The following is a 21,392-nucleotide window of genomic DNA, read 5'->3' as shown; positions in this document are numbered from 1 at the left end:
GAATGCAGTGGCCCCCGGTCCCTGGCGCCTCTCCGTGTCTAAGCTGGGCCTCCTCGCTCGCCTGCTCCGCGGCCACGACGCTCCTGAGCCGCGCCGGCCGGGCCCCCCTCATGGCGGCCAAGTGGTTCAAGGAGTTCCCCCTGAACCTGAAGACCGTGTCGGAGCGGGCCAAGCCCGGCGGCGGGGGAGGCGGCAAACTGCGCAAGAACTCGGAGGCGGGCGGCTCCGGGCCCGCCCCGGGCAAGGGCCGCAAGAACTCGGCGGCCGAGCTGGGCAGCGGCCGGGCCGGGGTCGGCCCCGCCAAGGACAGCCGGCTGTCCCGGGATAGCCTGCAGGGCCTGATTCAGGCCGCCGCGGGCAAAGGCCGCAAAAACTCCCGGGCCACCGAGGAGGAGCCCCACCGGGGCGCGGCCAAGAGCTCAGGCTGCAGCACCTACATCAACAGGCTCATCAAAGTGGACACTCAGGAGAAGAACGGGAAGAGCAACTACCCCAGCAGCAGTAGTAGCAGCAGCAGTAGCAGCAGCAGCTCTTCCTCCGCGTCCTCTTCCCCTTCGTCTCTGGGCCCCGAACTGGACAAGGGCAAGATCATTAAGCAGCAAGACACGGTAAGAATACAATCTCCCTTGGACCACCTCTGCCCTACTGAAGCCTAACAGTGGGAAGGGAGCATCGTGAACCCGCTGCACTCTAGGGATTTTTATACCTCAGAGAAGATGAGGATGTATTTTCCTTTTCTGACATTGATGACCGCTAAGTCATCATTTTAAATGATGACCATTTAAAATAATTGGTTTGTTTAATCTTGAAAAATTCTTATTCTAGCCTTGGCAACTTGGCAGAAATGTACTTTCCATTTAATTTTGTTATAAGTTTAGAAGAATAATTGAATGAGACAAGCGGGTGCTTTGTTGAATTTGACTCCCTTGTAGATGTTGTGTATTTTAATTTAGAAATCCAGGAGAATTGCAAAGCTAGACTTGTGTATAACTTTTATTCTTCTTGAGCATAAGGAATGGTCACCTTTAAACTGCTTAAGTATGAATTTTAAAGCTCCAGGGAATGGATTAGCCACTACCCACCCTCTCTGCTGTAAACTCCATCATTCCTTGCACTTTTACCCAGTATAGAGTTTCTCCACGCTTCACTAGCACCCCAAGTTCACAGCCCTTTCATTCATCCCATTGGAGAAGGAAATGGCAACGCACTCCAGTATTCTTGCCTAGAGAATCCCATGAACAGAGGAGCCTGGTGGGCTGCTGTCCTTAGGGTCGCACAGAGTCAGACACGACTGAAGCGACTCAGCATGCCTGCATGCATTGGAGAAGGCAATGGCAACCCACTCCAGTATTCTTGCCTGGAGAATCCCAGGGACAGAGGAGCCTGGTGGGCTGCCGTCTGTGGGGTCGCATGGAGTCAGACACAACTGAAACGACTTGGCGGCAGCAGCAGCAGCATTCATCCCATGAACATTTGTACAGGAGCCAGGTAGGATAGAGGGCGAGGGGCTCTAAGGGCTAGGGTTGTGGAGGATATAGAACAGGACAAGGAAATGCCCTGAAGGAAATTACAGATCAGGAGAGAAGGTGTTTCCTGCTTCTTACACGCCGGAGGTTTTCTGGGTACCGTCCAACGTGAGAGAGTTAAGAAAAGAAGTGTGAAGAGACCCACTTCATTCGTACAGAGATGAGTTGGGGTTTTGTTTGTTTTTAAAAAGAGAAGAGAAAGTTCACACCCCGCTCTCAGACTTTAGCCCAGATGATCATGTCCCTGTCGTGAGAACTTTTTCTTGCCCAGGCTTCAAACATGCTGCCCCCCTGGGTGGGGTCAGGGGCCGGCAGCACATAACGTGTGTGTCTGCCCTGGCCTTTCTGTTCATCCCTCCGTTTACTCTGTCCAGGCATTTACAGCATGCCCACCCGAGTGCCAGACACTGGAGGGAGAGTTTGGGAAGATGGCAGCTCACCCAGACATTAATCAGTGGTCTGTGTGTGTGTTTACCTAGATCATCAGCACCTTGCAGCCGAGTGCTGAGTATCATGCTTCTTGCTCCTTATTGTACCTTGGGGATGCAGGACACCTGAACAGGCAAGAAGCATGGAGTGAGAGAGGGAGTGGTAACCACAGTCCTCTGCAGTGACTGCCCAGTTATTTTCATGGTCTTTGCTCCTCGATGTCTTAAGTTTCTTAGGCCATCTCCTCCCAGGAAGAAAACTCTCATCCAGCTTGCCCTCCTCCTCACTTCTCCCCATTTATCTGGATTTTTTTTCCCAGCCCCAGTGGCACATCTCCGTGAACTCTTTGGAGAATATAATCAGAGATTGTATAAAGGGCTGGGCTTCTTCCCTTAATTTTGATTTACCTTTGATTTTTTTATCCCTCTCTTTCTCTTTAACTGGAATACATGCTTTATTTATACTATCCTAGCTGTTTATTTGTGGAGCCACATTGATAATAGGGGAAGTGCTGTGCTTTTTAAAAATGAATGTTTCTTGGGACTTCCCTGGTGGTCCAGCAGTTAAGACTCTGAGCTTGCACTGCAGGAGGCAGGGGTTCTTACCCTGGTCATAGAACTAAGATCCTGGGTGCCTTGCAGTGCAGCCCCTCTCCCCCCAGAAAAAATATATCTTTTCTCCATAAAATTTCCATAAAACTCTTCCTTCCTGAGAAGTACCTGTCAGACGCAGGCTCCCACATTGTCACTCAGCTGAGGCACTACAGAACTATTGCACTCACACCACCTTCCCAGGCACCCTCCTATTTTTGGAAGGATGGATGCTTTCTGTCACAAACACGGATGAAAACTTCCCTGGTGGGACAGTGGATAAGAATCCTCCTGCCAGTGCAGGGGACACGGGTTCGACCCCTGGGCTAGAAAGATTCCACACGCCTCAGAGCAACTAAGCTCGTGCTCTACAGCGTCTGAACCCACACTCTAGAGCCTGCGAGCAACTTCCTGAGCCCGAATGCCACAACTCCCGAAGCCTGTGTGCCTGGAGCACCTGTGCTCCTCAACAGGAGAAGCCATGAGAAGCACTTGGACCGCAACGAAAAGCAGCCCCCTTACCGCAACTGGAGAAAGTCCACGCACAGCAATAGAGACCTAGTGCAACCAAAAAATGAAAAGAAAGAATATTTAAAAAAAAAACGATCTGATGGTTGTCTTTGAGAATCAGTGCATTTATAAATCATTGAACCTAGAACCCCCACAGTACTGTTTAGCTCTGACCTGTTTCTTAGGCTTCTTGTTATGAAGCCTATTTCTTTAGAGCTGTTACAAATTCCTTGAGGATTAGAAGAAGGTCTTGGTCTTATTTTGTTCCCTCTCACTGCCTAGCCAGTGCCAGTGGACGTGCAGTATCAGTGAGTGATGAGCTGACTTACCATGGCTATGTTGCTCAAATAGTTGGCATTTAAAAAAAAACCAAAATCATAGAAGAGGTAGTAGACGAGTTCATTTTCTTCTACTCTAAAGGCATAGATATCGTTCACCCTCTGCCATCCTCCCTGCCACACTTTAACCAGCAAATGCCTTATTGCTTGGGGAGAGAGAGGGAGGTGAACAGAGCCTTGGGGATAAGCAGGAGAGCTTGAATAGATTGTTGCCAATCAATTATACTACCAAAATAAACCAGATGTTTGTCCAGCTGGGTGGATAATAATGTGATCAAGTGCAAAAGCTCTTCAGAACTGGTTGGAAATTTTGAACTCTTTTGGGGTCTGCAGGTTTTTAGTAACTTTTTTGGTACCATCGTCACTCTGGTATGTGATAATTGTTAGCAACTTCCCTGTCTGGTTTTCTTACAGGTCATCATTTTAGAAGACTATGCTGACCCTTACGATGCTAAACGGACGAAAGGTCAAAGGGATGCAGAGAGAGTAGGGGAGAACGACGGTTATATGGAACCCTATGATGCCCAGCAAATGATAACAGGTTTGTAACCAGGAGCTGCTTTATACTGAAATCTCACACTCAACTTGGAATATAGTAAAAAAATAATAAATAAGAACCAGTGTGTATTTGGGGAAGAGAGATGAAGGAACTTTATCAGATCCTCCTGTGGGGAAGAAACAGAAATTAGACCCAAAACTAAAGTCAAAATATCTAGCTAATATCCTTAATGGTTTTGTATCCTTCAGTTTTAGAGTTTGCGGGGGATCTTTAAAGTTTTTCTAATTCTATGCAAAGTGACACTTGAGAATTTGCAGATCTTCTCAGGATGTGATCTCCAGTTTTCAGGTAATTTAAATACACCTCTTGGCCACTGTCAAAACTTTGACATCCATAATGGGAGTCATAAATCTGTACCAAGGGGGAATAATTCCGACTTGGAAGTCGAGCAAACACTCTTGTCATTTTTTTGGGTGTCATACTTTTCCTTTTATTCATATTTTCTTAATTTGGTGTAAACAACACTTAAACTAATTATTTAGATTTATTTGTGAAATTTTAGAGTACGCTTTCTTTACTCCATAATGAAAAACTGCTGTTTCTAAGGGCTGACTCAAGGGAGCCTTGTTCAGATGTCCTGGGTCTCATGCCTGGGAAAGGAATAATTGATCACACATGAAAGATTTTGTCTCTTCTGTTTAAAAACAGATTGAAAGGCTGTCAAGCGCGGGCTCCATAAGCATAGTCTCAGGAAAGTGGAGCAGGAGGGTAGCCACAGTGCCCTGAAAGGGTCAGGACAGGCTTCAGGGCCAGAGCCGCAGCAGGAAAGCTCTGCTGTTTCCCGCTCTCTGCTCACAGAGATAAGGCATCACATCTCGGGGGGTGCGGCCTGGCCAGGCGGCGGCCCTGAAGGCCACTGGACTGTGACCTCTCCTGAAATCTGTGAATGGAAGGAAGTGAAAACGAACTTAGAATTCTAAAAAATATCAGAGACTTGAATAGGGGAAAAGATTTTCTTTTACATAAAACTGAGGGAAAAGCTTTTCTGAAAAAAAAATAATAATAATGTTTTGCTTTAATTCACTTTTCTTTGTCCTTTGGTTTTTATTCCTCTCTTTCTCTTTAATTGGGATAAGTTGTTTAAATTATCTGAGATTTTGGGGGGGGTGGGGATTTGTTTCGTTTTCTTATGGATCCACACTGATAGTAGGGAAACTACTTTGCTTTTTAAAAATGAATAATTTCCCCCCATATAATCCTCACAAAATCCTGAAAACTAGGGGACGCTAATACTACCCCTTGTTACAGGGTAGAAAATAAGATCAAAGAGTTTCTGACGCTCATAAGATGTTCGTAAGGCTCTTTAAGAGACAGAACATAAATTAGAACCCAGATCTTCCCACTCCAGACTGAATGGTATGGTTTCTACACCAAGGTACCTCAGGACACATTTGAAATGGTATATGCAAAAGCACTTTAAACTTTACACATAAATAGCAACCCACTCCAGTATTCTTGCCTGGGAAATCCATGGACAGAGGAGCCTGGTAGGCTACAGTCCATGGGGTCACAAAGAGTCCCCACGACTTAGCAGCTAAACAGCAAGAACAGCAACAAGGCATCTTTCCACTCAGACTCACAAAGTTGTATTTAGAAGTCAAAAGTTTGTATATAACTTGTTGCTTTTCTAGAAAAAAAATGAATAAAATTTTAAAATTAAAAAAATAAAAGTCAGTGTCCAATATGAAATAAATGTAATAATAGTAGTAGCTAGCATTTAATATTGGAGCACATATTAAGTCCCAGGCTTTGCTTTAAACAGTTTACAGGAATAAATGTATTTAGGAATGCAACACTAATACATTCAATTAGAGAATAAATTCAAATTTATTAAAAAATTTAATTACTAACTTAATTATAATTTTTTTCTCTTTGCTCTTTTAAAAAATTTTATATTGGTGAATTTTAAAAGATACTTCATTTAAAATGTCACAAAACACCTACTCAATTAATGTAGAGGATATACCTCTTATTCTACACATAGGTTACACAGCTGGACAGAATAACAGGAAGTGAGTTTACCGGAAGCTGGAAATAAAAGATTTGCTACTGGGTGGGTTTTCTTTCTTTTTTTTTTCCTTTTACCTTTTTTATTCAGTTTGCTCCCTGTAAGGCTTGTCAAAGTCCAAGTTCAGAAATGTCTCATATTTCTTGAGAAATCTTAGGGGAATAAACAAAATTGTTTATTTCAGAATTTCTGCAGAAGACAGAGAGGGTTCTGATAAATATAATTTAATTGTGGAGCTCCCAATTTCTATACTGCCTTTTTAATACCTGTGAAGCAGGAGTAACATGCCTGATTTCAACAATGTCTTGGATGTATAGCACAGTGTTCATGATGGTATTTTGTAACAGCCAACAAAAATTTCCCAGGCATTTCTTTGCCATGTCCCAGGCCCTACGCTGGGCTCCAGGCACCCAAGGATGAAGATGCACAGGTCCCAGGTCCTTATGAACCTTACAACCCAAGGGGCAAACAGACCTAACAGCAGAAAAGACATCACTGAGAAATGTGCTAGATGCCGTGAAGAAAGAATGAAAATCATGATCTGCCTCAGGAAACAGAGGAAGGGATAGAAATTAAGAGGCATTTATTACTTTCCTATGGCCAAGTAACTGTGGGACCCAGACTCCCCAGATTTCCCTTTGCCCAAAACTTTGCTTTTAACTTTTAAAAGCTAAAGATTTGTAAATTTCTGAGTAAATTCTCACTTAGATTTATCCGAAGGATTGTTTTATGAAAAAGATAGGACAATGAATATGAGGCAATATTAGTTTAAACCTATTGTTCTTCTGCTAAATTTGCAGGAGCATTTTAGCTAAATAATTAGCAGAAACGTTCCACTTAATTTAGCATGATGAGTTTTTTCCACCAAATGAAAACATTAGCATTGGGAGAGTTTTTCGAAGTTTCCTAAAATGAGCCATCGTTCAGCATGTGAGTTCCTTCTGCAGCTGATTGTCACACAAGTCGAGTGTCTCCTAGTTGCCAAGTTGCCAAGTTACCTTACTGAATCCTACCATCCTGTGTGGTGGGCGTTAGAAGTGTCTGATTGACAGATTCAGAAAGATTCAATAACTTGTCCCAGTTATGTGGTTGGAGAATTGGGATACCAGGTCACCCGGCACCCTGTGGCTTTAGTTACAGAGCTCCAGTCACAGGGTATCTTTAAATTTTGGTTTTTGCCTCCAAATGGTTTTATTGGTTGGTATGGATAGTCAAATCTAAAGGAGAACCTCCATTTAAAAAACTGTCCATTATGGAAAAGACAGAAGGCTTTTTTGATTTACTTATTTTGTCTGTATTTTGTTTGTTAAACTTAAGTTTCAGGACTTCTGATTTATACCTGCTTTTGTTCAGATATTTAGATTTGTTTAATAGGAGAACATTAATTTTAAATCAAAAGCTTGAGCACTGATAAAAGATCCCTATTTCTGATTCTAAGGGGAACATGGAGCTTTATAGGGCTCTAAGTCTGATGTTTTGAATACATGAAATGGACTAAGGGAAAGGTATGTTACAAAAATTGTAACTAATATTCTACATTAAATCTTTGAGGCATAAAGTAAGATATGGTAGAGAAAGCAAGGGCTCTGGAGGCAGTGGGCTGCCCCACTGACTACTGCACAGCCTCAGTTTATTCATCTGTGCAAATGGGCTAGCATCTCTTGCTGTATTACACTGGGCTTCACTGAAATGCAGGTGCAACATGCCTAGTGCATGCATCCATGAAAGATATCACAATTATTTAGACACTTTGGAGAGAGAATTCCATTTGCAAAGAGAATTCTTAACAAATATGTTACTGTTGTTTAGTCTCTTAAGTTGTGTCTGACTCTTTTCTGACCCCATAGACTGTAGCCTGCCCGGCTCCTCTGTCCATAGGATTTCCCAGGCAAGAATACTGGAATGGGTTGTCATTTCCTTCTTCAGGGGATCTTCCCGACCCAGGGATGGAACCCAGATTTCCTGCATTACAAGCAGATTTTTTTTTTTTTTTACTACTGGGCCACTAGGGAAACCCCTGAACAAGAATAGGGGACTATTAATTGCTAACTGGATAATTTAACAACAAAAAAAGTCTTGGTCTTCTGATGTTTTTAAATATAAATGGTGTAATTCTGCACAGCTACAGTTGGAAACTGAGAAGGGAAAAATTTTCGGCCCATATTATGTTTCTCGGCAACCAGTTGCAGATTTGAACTGGTGCAGGTCAGGCCTCGGTCCAGCCCTTGGTGAAATGGGTGTTTATCTGTAGCCCGTTGGCTGCATTCTGTTGTCTGCCGTGGTAAATGGCCTCTATCGGCAGAGCCAGGGTGTAGCTTCCTCTGGCCATTTCCTCCTTCTCAGGCTCGTTTCCTCTCGGAGCCAGCTCTGCACGTCAGGGGCTATTCTCCTGCAGGAAGGGTCGGCTTGCAGCCCCGCGATTGTTTCTGTTTCTATGGCGCCTCAGGTTGGGGGCAGCCAGGTGCTGGAATGGACTCGAAGGTGACTCCCCTTGAAGGGGCAGAGAGGCCTTGTGCTTAAGCCCTTTTTTCCCCTCTAATTAAACATTGTTTTAAAAGATGATCATACTCCTCAGATTTCACCCCCAACGCGGGATCGTCCTGGGATGGAACATTCTCAACTGTATGCCTTCCAGTGTTTTTCCCAGAGCTCTAAGTGTGCACTGACTATAAGCTAGAAGGAATACAAAGCCCTCATCGTAAAAGTAAGACCCAAATACATGTGAAATAACTCAAGATTTTAATCAGGGTACATCATTTTAACACAAACTCATTGAAATTTCCTGTGAACAGGGCTCCTTCTGTCTTAAGGTTGGACTCAACTCTTTCTCCATTTAGGTCAACCCGGACAGAATTGAGGTGAGGACCTTGGGAAAGGTTTTCCCAGCCTGTGCCAGTCTAAACAGAATAAACTTAGGTTTTGATCAGAAACTAAAATTCTAAATTCGTCCTTTGAATGCCTTTGTGTTTTCTCTTTCCTAGTTCTGTAGAAAAGTTCTTTTTCCAAAATTCCAGCCTTATCTTAATTGAACCAAGAGCAGAGTGTGTGTTTTTGTTTCTTGTTTTCCATAACGCCATCTAGAATAAGCAGTGAAGAAAAAAAGCTGTCAATTGAAAGTCAAGAGGCTTGGACCGGAGATGTTGGAGACCTCAAACAACCTGAGGCACCTTCCTGGCCTGGGGGTGGGGAATGGTCCTTAGCTCTCACATTCCTCGGATGTGGAGGTTTTCATGCTAGGGGAACCCTTCTCCTTGGGCCAGGGCTAGCAATGATGAGATTAGTCCTGGAGCGCAGGAGGAACTGAGGTGGCGACCCAGGCGGAGTGGGAGTGCATCTCAGGCTTCTCTTACTGGAATCACCTGGGGGAGCTTTTACAGCTCCGGCTCCCAGATTTTTGTTGTTGTTTAGTTACTAAGTCATGTCTGACTCTTTGCAACCCCATGGACTGTAGCCCACCAGGCTCCTCTGTCCATGGGATTTCCTGGGCAAGAATACTGGAGTGGGTTATCGTTTCCTTCTCTAGGGGATCTTCCCTACCCAGGGGTGGAACCAATGTCTCCCGCTTGGCAGGCAGATTCTTTACCACCAAGACACCAGGGAAGCCCCCCCAGCTCAGTTAATCAGGACCTGTGTTGATGGGACCCAGGCCTGAGTCTTCATTAAAGCTCCCCCGGGTGATTCTATGCACCAGACCTGCAGTTTTATAGGATCCAGCTGCAGCAAAGGGCCCCTATCCAGCAGAGTTATAACCTCATCCTACAAGTAAATTTTGCTCCTTTGACTTAATGTCCTGATTTCAATAACTTTTCCCTGGAGTGTTTCATTTACCATCCTTTCCTTGTTATAGAAGTCTGATGGAGTCAGTGGTTCTTCTCCGTCACCATGCCCATTTTCGGTTACTTGTAGAAAGTTTCACTTTCCCTTGTTTCTGTGGCATTTAAGTCTCCTGATCCTCTTCTTCCTTACCTGACTATTCCTTCTCAGCCATTTTTGGTGACACTTCTTTTATCCAGCCTTACCTAAAGTCCCAGATCCTGCTTTTGATCCCCTTTCCTTTCTAATCAGCCTCCTTTTCTCTGATGATTGCTTTCATTCTTACCAGCCATGATCCATGTGTGAGTCACTCCTTGACAGGTACCTCTGACCTTCATCTCTCTGCTGAGCTCCAGATGTATGTTGTCACCTGCCCGGAGAAGTTCTAGAATTCCTTCCCCTTGCTCCCTCCTCCTAGCCATCATCCAACCATTATTTAGCACAGCTGTTTCCTACAAAGTCAAACAAGACATGGGGGGTCCCTGGCCTGGCAGTCTCCACAAAATTGGAAGTTCAGACACGTCGACAAATAAATCCACACACTGAGAGAAGTACAAGGTGAGAGTGAATTGAGGAAGTGGTACCACCGGCGGGGAGTTGGGGCATTGGCGAAGGTCAGTTGGAGAGAGGAGGAGATACTAGGCCAGACTCCAGAGGATTGGAAGATCACCAGCACACCGTAGGCATAAGACAGTGCAGTGTGCAGGGAACTTAAGAAGTTCTGTTTGGTTGGAACAAAGAATTGGATTTCAGGGGGGACAGGGTGCTGTTGAGAGATAAAATCAGAGAGGGAAGTAGGCAGTGATGTGACTACAGAAGGTGTCCGGTGCCATGCTGAGCAGTTAGCACTTCGTAAGTGGACAGTTGAGAGCTTATGGGATGGCAAGTGATGAGATGTTTGTGTTTAAAAAGGTCCTCTTCACTGTGACCGGGTAGACAGACTAAAGGCTTCCTCGTGGGCATTTAGAGGAAACCACAGCACAATGCTTGAGTTGGCCCATGGTAGCACTGGTGGTAAAGAATCCGCCTGCCAATCCGGGAGACATAACGTGGGTTTGATCCCTGGGTTGGGAAGATCCCCTGGAGGAAGAAATGGCAACCCACTCCAGTATTCTTGCCTGGAAAATTCCATGGACAGAGGAGCCTGGCAGGCTTCAGTACATGGGGCTGCAGATTCATTTGGACACGACTGAGCAACTAAACCTCAACACATGATGCCTCTGGGCCCTGAGCTACTCAGTCCCCAGACTCTGCTGCTGCTTTCCCACCGTGGCTCACTGGCTGGTTGGCCGGTGGTTAGATGATTTGCATCAGATACTTTGCATTGATTTCTAGGCTTCCATTCAGAGCATACCTTTATTCTATCTTGTGCACTGTGTTGGAGTTCTCTTCCAGAAAAAAAAAAAAATATATATATATATATAGAGAGAGAGAGAGAGAGTTATTTATATAGTTGTTAATTATATACAATTATAACAATTATACAATAATTGTTACTACCTGTTTAAAAACTTGTAATGGTTCACTACTGTATACAGAACAATTGAAACTTTTTAATTCTGGCTTTTAAAACTTCTCCACTTTGGTGCCTGTCCTGCCTTTTCCAGCTTCTTCTCCCATACCACCTCTCCTCTCCTGGTCTTCTGTCCTTTGAACTTCTCTCCCGATTCCCTGTGGTGGGAACAAGCCCTTTCTTGTTCCCACCTCCATATCTTCACTCAGGCAGCTTCCTCCACTGGAAAAGACCTCTTCTATCAACGTAAATGCATCTTGCATTTCTCTTCCACTTGGAGTCAATCCAAGTGTAGTGCCTAAGAGTATGGCTTCTAGAGCCCAACTTCCTGCTTTTGAATCCAGGCTTTGCACTTGCCATCTTGAGCAATTTCCTTAAACTCTTTATGCTTTAGTTTTGTCCTGTTATATGGGGAACTAATAGTGTCCACCTCATAGGGCAGTTGTGAAAATTACAATGCACTTAGAAAAAAATATGTAATGCATGGTACACTATTGCTAAATGTTAGCTCTTGAGAGATTAGTTTTGTTGTTTTTCCCCCCTAACAACTCTTTTACATATTCTGGGAGATAGTGAAGGACAGGGAAGCCTGGCATGCTGCAGTCCATGGGGTCTCAAAGAGTCAGACATGACTTGGTGACTGAACAACAACATTCTGTCGTTGCTAGCCTGTTAAGCATTATTTGTAAATGCATCACTAGGTCGAAACCACCTTGAATTCAAGAACTCTGTCTAATGAACCTAAATATCTTCCCTCAATGTATGTGGCCCAGTGCTTGAATATAGTAAAGACTCACTTTTTATTAAAATAAACTGCTCTCAGCTTCCTAACAAGACATGAAGCCTTTGAAGATGACCCATACTCAAGAGGAGACAGGGGGACCAGGAACTATGGAGCAGGTCCTCTGAGGCCCCTTCTCTTCTCTCCAACCACACGGCCCCAGAGGCAGGCCTGCCTTCCGTTGTGATTCCCTAATCCTTGGACTTGATCCCGTATCTGGCTCAGGGGACTGGCGGGAAGTTGTAGGGCCCTTCCCCCCAAGCGGGGCCGTCATCAGCCCCGGTAAGCAACAATCCAGGTGTTCTCGGACACTTCCAACCAGACAGACCGGTCTGGTCGGAAGAGAAGCGGTGATTCGGTTCATCACCGGGCTTCCAGGGTACATTTTCTTCAGAAGTATTCTGTGCGGTGTGTTTTTCAGAAATCAGACGACGAGGTTCCAAAGACCCCCTGGTGAAGGCGCTTCAGCTGCTCGACAGCCCCTGCGAGCCTGGAGAGAACGGCCCGAAGCCCGAGGCGCTGACGAAGCGCCGGAGCTCCAAGGAGCTGCTGGGGAAGTCGCCGCAGCTGTACGACACGCCCTACGAGCCGGCGGCCGAAGCGGGCCCCTTCGCCGCCGAGGGGCCGGAGCGGAAGGCGAGGTTGCCTCCGGACAGCCACGGACGGCTGCCCCAGGACGACGAGAGGCCCGCGGCCGAGTACGAGCAGCCCTGGGAGTGGAAGAAGGAGCAGATCGTGCGGGCGCTATCGGGTGAGGGCTGGGTCCGTGTCCGCTCCTGCCTTCTTTCATCTTCCCTGCTGGAAAACCCCCGCCCGCCCGTTAAGCCAAGGCACTTTTGTGTTCCTCGACTGCAAGTTCCTTTTTCCAAGAAATTTGATGACATGGGGAAATAAAAATTTGGCTATGGTTGAACGAACAGGACTGAAGAAGACCCCTTAATGTTGCAAGGGGTCCTCTATCTTTTTGGGCATCTTCATTTCCCTTTATCCTGCAGTATGCAACTGTTTGGGAAATGCCTTAAATCACTACTAGAAAAACCTTATCTAATCACCACTAAAAGCTATCACATTGAGAGCGGCTGCCTCTAACTCTTGGTGCTGTTCCTCCAACCTGTTGACATCTCTGTTTATCATAAGATGGCAGTAGTGGATCAAATGGACTATAGGAGAGGTGGTTGGAAAGCAGGAGGAAGCTAGCTTTTTTTTTTCCTGTCGAAAATCCTCCTGAGGGAATCAGTTCTTCAGCTGTGAACTGTTTTTAATAACTTAAGAGGAAGTTGATGAGTAGATTTTCAATAGATATTAAAGGTCAGTCTCCCTCCTGCTTCTCCCGAGACATAGTTTTTCTATTTATCTGGCCACCTGATTTCTTTTGCCTTTGATTGTAAAAGTTAGGGATATCTTTTACCTCTAACAGTAAAGTACTTTTGATTAAAACTGTCATCAGTGTAAAGCGTGAGTAGAAAAGGTAATTTGTTTGATAGCAAACATTTGAGTCCGGATGGGCTTTCCCCGGGGCTCAGCTGGTAAAGAACCCGCCTGCCAGTACAGGAGACTCAAGAGAGATGATTTCAATCCCTGGGCTAGGGAAGATCCCCTAGAGAAGGAAATGGCAACCACTCCAGTATTCTTGCCTGGGAAATCCCATGGACAGAGGAGCCTGGCAGGCTAGTCTGTGGGGTCCCAAAGAGTCAGAGCTGACTGAGCATGGGTGTGCACGCACACACATATTTGAATCAGGTTTTCTTTTTGTGTGCTTTAATTTTTTAAATAATTTTATTCAAGTATAGTTGATTTAGTGTTGTGTTAATTTCTGCCATACAGCAAAGTGACTCAGTTATACATACTATATTCTTTTTTGTATTCTTTCCCATAATGGTTTATCACAGGATATTGAATATCATTCCCTTTGCTGTTGTTTACCATCCTATACATACTAGTTTGAATATGCTAATTCTAGGCTCCCAGTCCTTCCCTCCCCACCCTCAAGTCAGTTTTGTTTTATTTTAGAATTATTTCCCACAAATCCCTACTGGTTACCGACCACTGGGCTAGATGCTGCTCATTTTCTCTCTCTATCTTCTGTCCAACCTAGATGTCATAGCATTGTTAAGACACTGTAGTAGTTTCTATTTCTCAGTTGATTTTTCTCTTTATTATTTCATAGTGAAAACTTCATTTGGTTTCATAGAACAATGCACACTCTTGGAAGGAGTCATTACCTGAAACTCTGTTCAGTCTTTTATTCTAAATATACCAAAAGGACGAGTTTTTTTTAAAGTACGTTCTGAAATATACTGAAGTGGTTTCTCCTCATGTTCTAAAACCATCCTCTATTAATGAACATCTTGCAGTAAAAGTGGCTGCGTGTGGGTGCCAGCAGTATGATCTGATATCAGACAGCAGGAGCTCAGGTACCCCAGGGCCTTTGTAGTACATTTTAGCTCAAATTAAAGAGGGAGGAAAGCTTCTTTCCTAAGATGAGGCAGACAAGTTCTTTTCTTTGAGTTGTACGTAGGTCATCTCAGTGGCCTCTGATGTTAAATGGAGCCTTCCTTCCAGTTCAGTTTGAAGGCTCTGAGCGACCTTCTGTCAAGGAGGAGGCAGCGAGGCAGCACCACCGACAGAAGAGCTGGACCCAGAAGATCTTGAAGCCAGCCCTGACTGACCACAGTGAGGGGGAGCGAGTGGACCCAGCCCTGCCACTGGAGAAGCAGCCGTGAGTCTCCTCCCCAGACACACGTGACACAAGGTGGCTGGGAGCTTGCTGAGAGCCTTGGCGGGGCACACTAGCTCATTTTAAGCCTTTCTGGTGTTGAATACTTGTCTGGGTGGAGCTTACTGGTGAAAACCCATTTTCTAAGCCCACTGCCTTTGGCCTTTGTGCCTAGGGGAAAATGAGGCCCCAGAACCCGATCTCAAATTCCATTCCCCTGTGTAGAGTGAAAACTTTTTAAGTGACTCTAGCCCTGTTAACTCCCTCTGGGGTGATGGATAGGTTTTGTGATCCAGGATTACCCAGATCTCATTTCGTCTATTTTGAATGGGAAGCCGGATCTAGTCCAGGCTGTTGAACTTTCATCAGAAGTTCATTTCCAAAATTGCCTTATGGAATGAGGCCCTGTCTGGATTGGGATCTTGATGCTCATGGTTTCTCCCCCTGCCCCATTTTTCAGTTGGTATCATGGTGCCATCACCCGTGCTGAGGCAGAGAGTCGACTACAGTCCTGCAAAGAAGCTGCGTATCTGGTTCGAAACAGCGAGTCAGGAACCAGTAGGTACTCCATTGCACTAAAGTGAGTATTAAGCATCCTGGGCTCTCCCTGTCTGGATGGAAGAGTGGGGTGCAGACTTTCCTATCATGGGAAAATGACCAGGCAAAAATATATGTTGGGTTAGCGAAAAAGTTCATTTGGGTTTTTCCCTAAGATCTTAACACTTTTTGGTCAACCCAATACTTTATATGGTCCACAGGGATACATATTGACAGAAAATAAGATAGGTTTGCTTGGACAACAGAATATGACATACTTTGTTTAGAATGCAAAATTGAGAGAATTCCCTAGCGGCTCAGTGGTTAGGACTCGGCGCTTTCACTGCCATGGCCCGAGGTTCAATCCGTGGTCAAGAAACTAAGTTCCTGCAAGTCATATGGTGCAGCCAAAAAAAGAAAGAATTCACAATTGGTGTTGGGTAAATGTCCCGATATCCCTTATGATAAAGAGGGGTAAATATCCCTATTTCATTTCATTGTACATTGATTAGTTTCTGCCTTTTGTGATCTAAAGTAGGTCCTCTTAGAGAAATAATTTCTGATAAAAATAATAACTTCTAACCGGATAGTTGAGTCGTTCGTTTACTCTCTAGTGTTTGGGGCTTTAAGTAAATCAGAGATTCCTTGATTGTCACAATGCCAACTGCAATTTTGGTAGCAGTTTCTTCTGTTGAAGAAGGAAACACTGCCTTATGATGACTCCCCTGTCCAATTGTACGCAGAACATTCATTTTTGCCTGGTAGGCTTATTCCAATCAGCCTGGTGTCATGGAAATTCTCGTTGCTCTGCGAGCTCAGTGGTGCTATATTGGAGGATCATTGTCAGGAGCCCTAACAGCATTTCCTTCCTGAGGAAGCTGAGCCCCTGCAGCTGAAACAATCAGACTGGAGGGGAAAAGAGGTTGAGGGGGGAGCAGCATGGCTCAGAAAATGGGATAGGCTACCAGATACACAATGCCAGGAATAGCTTTGCTGTGTTCCCGAAGCGGGTGCTTGTGGATTAGACCTTTGAGCCTTTGGTGCCAGCTGTCATATACAACCAGAAACAGTGTTTCCAGCTTGGGGGGTGGGGGTGGAGGAAGAAACAGTTTTATTATTATTCTTCTTAATGTTTCCTTTGGGGAGGAAAGAAAGAGGAAAGCTTTCACATGTCTTTTCAGCCTTGAGAAGAGGTGAGTTTAAACCTCACCTTAGTGGTCTCACTCTTGGGCTTAAGCACTAGTTTGGCAATTTGGGGGCAAGCAGGGACTGGGCAATTTTTTTTTTTTTTCCCCTTTTGGTCCAGGGCCTGATGACTTGACTTGTGTGTGTTAAGGATAAATGACCCAGGGGTGATGCACATTTAGCTGAGGGTTGTGAAGCTTCTGTGTGCTCTGCTAGAGTGCTGAAAGCTCTTCTGTTTGTATATAACAGTTCCAGGAGTGGCTGGGAACCTGTTGGCCTATGAATCTAGCTGAGATTGTTTTCAGTGGGGAGGGATCCCTCTGCTCACTCATTCATGTCTTCTCAATTTTGGTTTTGCTCCAGGACTAGTCAAGGATGCGTCCACATCATAGTGGCTCAGACCAAAGACAACAAGTACACCCTGAATCAGACGAGTGCTGTCTTTGGCAGCATCCCGGAAGTGGTACACTATTACTCCAGTGAGAAACTGCCTTTCAAGGGGGCAGAGCACATGACCTTGCTGTACCCTGTGCACAGCAAGCCGCACCAGGGTCCAGCCTCCAAAAGCCCCAGCGGGGCCTCTCACACCTAGGAGGGCATCAGCACCCAACCGGATTCTCAGGGGATAAGGCTGGACTGCACCGTAATATTTGGGAGGAAGCAGGACTCTTCATTTAGAAGTCAAGAAGTCTTTGGCCTTGAATCCATTCCATGACTCTTGGTTACTGACCTGTGCCTTTTCTCCTTGCTAAGCAGTTCTACGACGAGAAACTGTAATTTACCAGTTGCCCCCACTCCCTGAGTAGGGTTGTCTATTTGGGGCATGACCCTCAGGAAAGGTAAGTCAGGAATCCAGAAATACTAAGGTTCTCCAAAAATGCACTAGTTATTCCCTGGGATACCTAATCTCCAAATAAACCAACAAACTTGGAATTTATATAAAACAACAAAAAATGATCAAACGGACCCAAAGAGCATGTAATATAAGACCCCTTCTTGGGGAAAAGCATGAACAGTGGAAAATGAGTAACAGTGGACACTTTGGAAAAAACTGCCTTTCTCTCTTGAGGGTCCTAGTTCAACTCCAGAGTCCATAAAAAGTCACGACTTTAGAGTCTGGCCAAAGGATTATTTTGTCGGCCAGCCTTCTAAGCAAAGTTTGTGTTTTCTCAATTTCTGTGGACTTTTTTGACGAATCAGTTATATAAGCATAAATAAGAAGGAAGATGCCCGTGATTTAAGAATCACCAATATTATTAAGCATTGGCAGTATTGCCATAATTCTGAATTATAGAATTAAGTTGCAGAATAAGATACACAACGAAGATTTCATTTCTGAGTTTTAACAAATCTGAAAATTTACAAAGCTCAACAATTGTTATTGAATAATAGAACCTCTGGTCTCTTTTGTTTCATCTTTGTCCATTTTAGTAGTTATTGAAACAACTGAATTTTTCCTTTTTAGCCCTAAAATTAGATATACTTTGCATTTTAGAGTAACTATATATATATATATATGGGGTCCCCTTATATATATATAGGATATGATTGTGGGAACTGGGTCTCTAAAACCTGCAGTTTCTCTCATGCTGTACAAAGCAGACTGGTTTGCACTATATTAAAATATTTTAAGAGACTGATGTTTTCTCTAACCTCTACTGCTTAAAGATATTAAAATAATATTCATAGTATCATTATCTTTATGATCTATTATGAACTTATATCACCAATGTACTTACTGTGAAAAAAAAAAAAAAAACTGTGGAAATGGCATACTGTGAGAAGGCTCCAGTGAGTGGCTCTGTAATGAAAACTGAGCAGATGTTTCTGTATTCTGGGGTTTGTAATTTGGTTCTTGAAACTGGTCCAGATACAAATGTGCTGACTGTCATCAATGAAAAGTTAACTTTTGTAACTAATGTTAAATACACAAAAAAATGTTGACCCAGTTAACTTTTAGGGAAACATATCCTTCTGGTTATTAGTTATCATTCTACTATTAGGATTTAGAGATTAGTAAATATTCACATCTTTATTCAGTTAAGAATGTACCCAGAGTTGTATGATCTTTGTTTTTAAAAATTTGAAAAGAACTTTTCCTCACTGGATCTCAATGATTTTATTAGTCAAGAATGTTCTGTTTTTTAAGTACTGATAGAATTTTTTTAATGTACTGGTGTATCAACTTGTCTTTAGTACAAGATTTTTTTTTTTTTTTTTTAGCATCCATGGTTCCATTCACCAAATATTTATTTTCTTCCATATACAAATAATTCATTCTATTAAGCTTATTTTCAGTTCAGCATTCCAGAAATTAAATCTTGTGTTTTTTTTTACTTATTCTACAAAGGAAGTTCAGCAGGTATCCCAGTTTTACTAAATGCTGAAAACTTTGTAAAATGTTTCTTTGTGCACTAAATAATTTCTGGCCCATACCCAGCAACTGTGATGAATGTAATAATGAAGTAACATTTTGAAAGCAGACCTGATACATTAAGTATTTATTGAGCTTCTATCATAGGCTCAGTGTTGTGCTTTCTTTATACTGTTTTTCTGTGACAGTCATGCTGTTTTCTTTATATAATTAAAAGTGGAGATGTGGCGTTTATATATAGTCCAGTTCCTTCGCAATTGTACAGGAGGTTATAGTAAGAAGAAACAGTAAATTCGTAGAAGGGGGGCTAAGCTGCTATTTTCTTCCTGAAGTTGTGACACAAGCTGACAAAAGCCAGGGAATTCACAGCTGGGTGGTGGCACAAAGTACCATATGTTCTAAAAACAATTAGGCCCAGCAGGGTGTCCCTAATGGCTTCCTTGTTAAGCCTCCGGGGCCAGCTGATCTGAAGCCTTGTGACATGTCTCTCTGAGCTCTGAATGCTTGGGCTTTTTTGTCATTTTGTCCTGATACAAGTGTTTTCCTGTGGTCTTCATTCTCTTGAGTTCATTCAGTCTCCTGAAATATCTTCTGATTCTTTCTGGAGAGAACAATGTCTGTTCACAAATCTGTACTCATTCGCCTTGAATTTTAGCATCCATGGACCTTTTTACGACTGTCCTTGCCTCTTTATCACACTTTGTTTCTAAAAAATGCTTTGCTGCTTGTTAAGATGGGTTTATTATCTCGTTTCAGGCCTCTAAGGACAGAGAGTGAAGGGACATTTCTATTTACTTTGCTGCCACAGTTTTTTTTTTTTAATCAGGATGAATTTCAACCACTGCAGATGGTATATTTAAATAAATAGGAATAAAAGAGAAATGTTGATACATGTACAAAAAGGTAAATACAAATATGCCTACTCTGTTCTGGGGATGGAAGTGTCCTTTGTAGTTATCCAAAGTATTTTCTTAAGAAGTATATATCAAAAGAGCCTTTCTTTGCTGCTTTAAGTCTCCCTGTTTTGCTGAATAGTTACTCGTTTATTGACCTCTGCCACAGGGTGGGGAGTGTGGGCAGATAATTTATAGGGCCAGCCAGATGTTTTTGAGATAGATGGGAATATAGTCCATATTTTTTAATTGGGTCATTTTAACTATGTAATTACTCTGTTAATGGCCACTGTTAGTAAATCTTAATACTTAATTCAGAAGAACAGCTGAGCATTTGAGACATTCTTCAGTTGCTTTTTAAATGAGAGTAGCTTTTCTAGTCTATTAAAATGTCCTTTTTTAGTCAAAGGTTAATGGCTCATTTTTCCTTCAGTCTAGGGGGTATATATTTCATTTCCCTTCTCTCCCGATCCTTTTAATACAATATTTAGCAGAACTTATTTGATACCTTTCTCACAAATGGCTTTTATTCATTAGTTGTCTCTTTCTTATTTCCCATAACCAGCACTATCTTGGCCTTGTGATCTATTTAGAATCACTCTTTATTGTCTTCTCCAATTTTTGTACCCCGTTTACTTGGAGAAACTTGGCCTGCAGTGAACCTTAATTTTTCCCACGTTAATTTCTGACCCTATAGGAAGAAAATGGTGGTGTGTTACTGCCATCTAATGGAGAGAAGGAAAACTGCAGTGGGAAAACAAAGCGCATTTAGGGCAGGGTTTTCTGAAGGATTTCTGATAGAGTCCTTAGCAGGAAAATGATGACACAGCAGTTGCCATCTTGAAATCTGCCCTTTCCACAGGAAAGGTGATTTGCAACCTAATACAGCCATCGTCAGGAGGCCCCTGGACTATGGTTGGATCATGACGTTTAGAGTCTGAAATGGTTTCTCAAAAGATCATGGAGACAAGCATCTCATTTTTGTCACATTCTTAACCGTTCAGTTACTTTGGGGCCTTAACATTTTAAGTATCAACTAATACATAATGTTAAGTTTTGAAAATATTTGAAGATTGTATGTAATACAGGTGCCTATCTATAGTACTTTAGTAATTTATAGTATATCAGAAGGATTTTATTAAAATTTCTGGATGTATTGCAGTAGCCAACATAAGCTGCATGCCCTCCTGAAGATGGTTTACTCTGAAATGTAACTTTAAATAAACATTATTCTAAGAAAGTCTGTGTTTCTGCTTGAGTCAATTCGTGTTGAGAATCACCTCCCTTCATTAAAAAAACAAAAAACAACCCTTTTCTGCCATAGCAGGGAGAGTCAGAAGTTTCATTTGCAGTCATCATTGATGAAATGTGTAAACAAACCACAGGTAAACATAACTTGTGGGTGTGGCCTTAATTTTTTTCCCCCAGTTCAGCTTGAGAGCTCTATGTTTTCCTTCCCACATAAAACAGTAACACTTGTTTTTGAAGCTTTCCTCTTTCCTCAGTCTTCTTCCTGAGTAGCAGTTGTTACATTTGTCCTTGCCCCTGACTAGGTATCTGAGCTGTGGCTTTGCTTTTGATCTTTGTTGTCCACATGCATGCGCCCAGCCCCTCTGTGGG

The 21,392-nt window shown here is 43.2% G+C and overlaps 1 protein-coding gene across 2 annotated transcripts; it reads left to right on the top strand.

The window, feature by feature from the left end:
* The first annotated feature begins 2 nt into the window (after nucleotides 1-2).
* Nucleotides 3-21,012, top strand: SHE (Src homology 2 domain containing E). 2 transcript variants are annotated; one of them, XR_015161070.1, is made up of 6 exons: nucleotides 3-608; nucleotides 3,808-3,934; nucleotides 12,489-12,818; nucleotides 14,635-14,786; nucleotides 15,244-15,363; nucleotides 16,869-18,199. XR_015161070.1 is itself a non-coding variant. In XM_086392995.1 (6 exons), exons 1-6 carry the CDS (start codon nucleotides 3-5, stop codon nucleotides 17,095-17,097), a joined length of 1,569 nt encoding a protein of 522 aa, XP_086249121.1. In that variant the 3' UTR covers nucleotides 17,098-21,012. The 2 variants fall into 2 exon arrangements, 1 of the variants encoding a protein (XP_086249121.1); XM_086392995.1 differs by having other exon boundaries at nucleotides 14,630-14,786; nucleotides 16,869-21,012.
* The last annotated feature ends 380 nt before the right edge of the window (nucleotides 21,013-21,392 follow it).

This window comes from Bos grunniens, chromosome 3 (assembly GCF_055505025.1).
Source record: "Bos grunniens cultivar Pamir isolate PY7600 chromosome 3, Bosgru_T2T1.0, whole genome shotgun sequence".
NCBI lineage: Eukaryota > Metazoa > Chordata > Mammalia > Artiodactyla > Bovidae > Bos > Bos grunniens.
This window is presented reverse-complemented; position numbering and strand designations above follow the sequence as displayed.

Bases quoted from the DNA above. Each gene is read 5' to 3' on its own strand.
- SHE (XM_086392995.1), top strand. From the start codon at position 3: ATGCAGTGGCCCCCGGTCCCTGGCGCCTCTCCGTGTCTAAGCTGGGCC. The intron at 3,935-12,488 runs GTTTGTAACCAG...TGTGTTTTTCAG, and splicing joins TGCCCAGCAAATGATAACAG to AAATCAGACGACGAGGTTCC. The intron at 14,787-15,243 runs GTGAGTCTCCTC...CCCATTTTTCAG, and splicing joins CTGCCACTGGAGAAGCAGCC to TTGGTATCATGGTGCCATCA.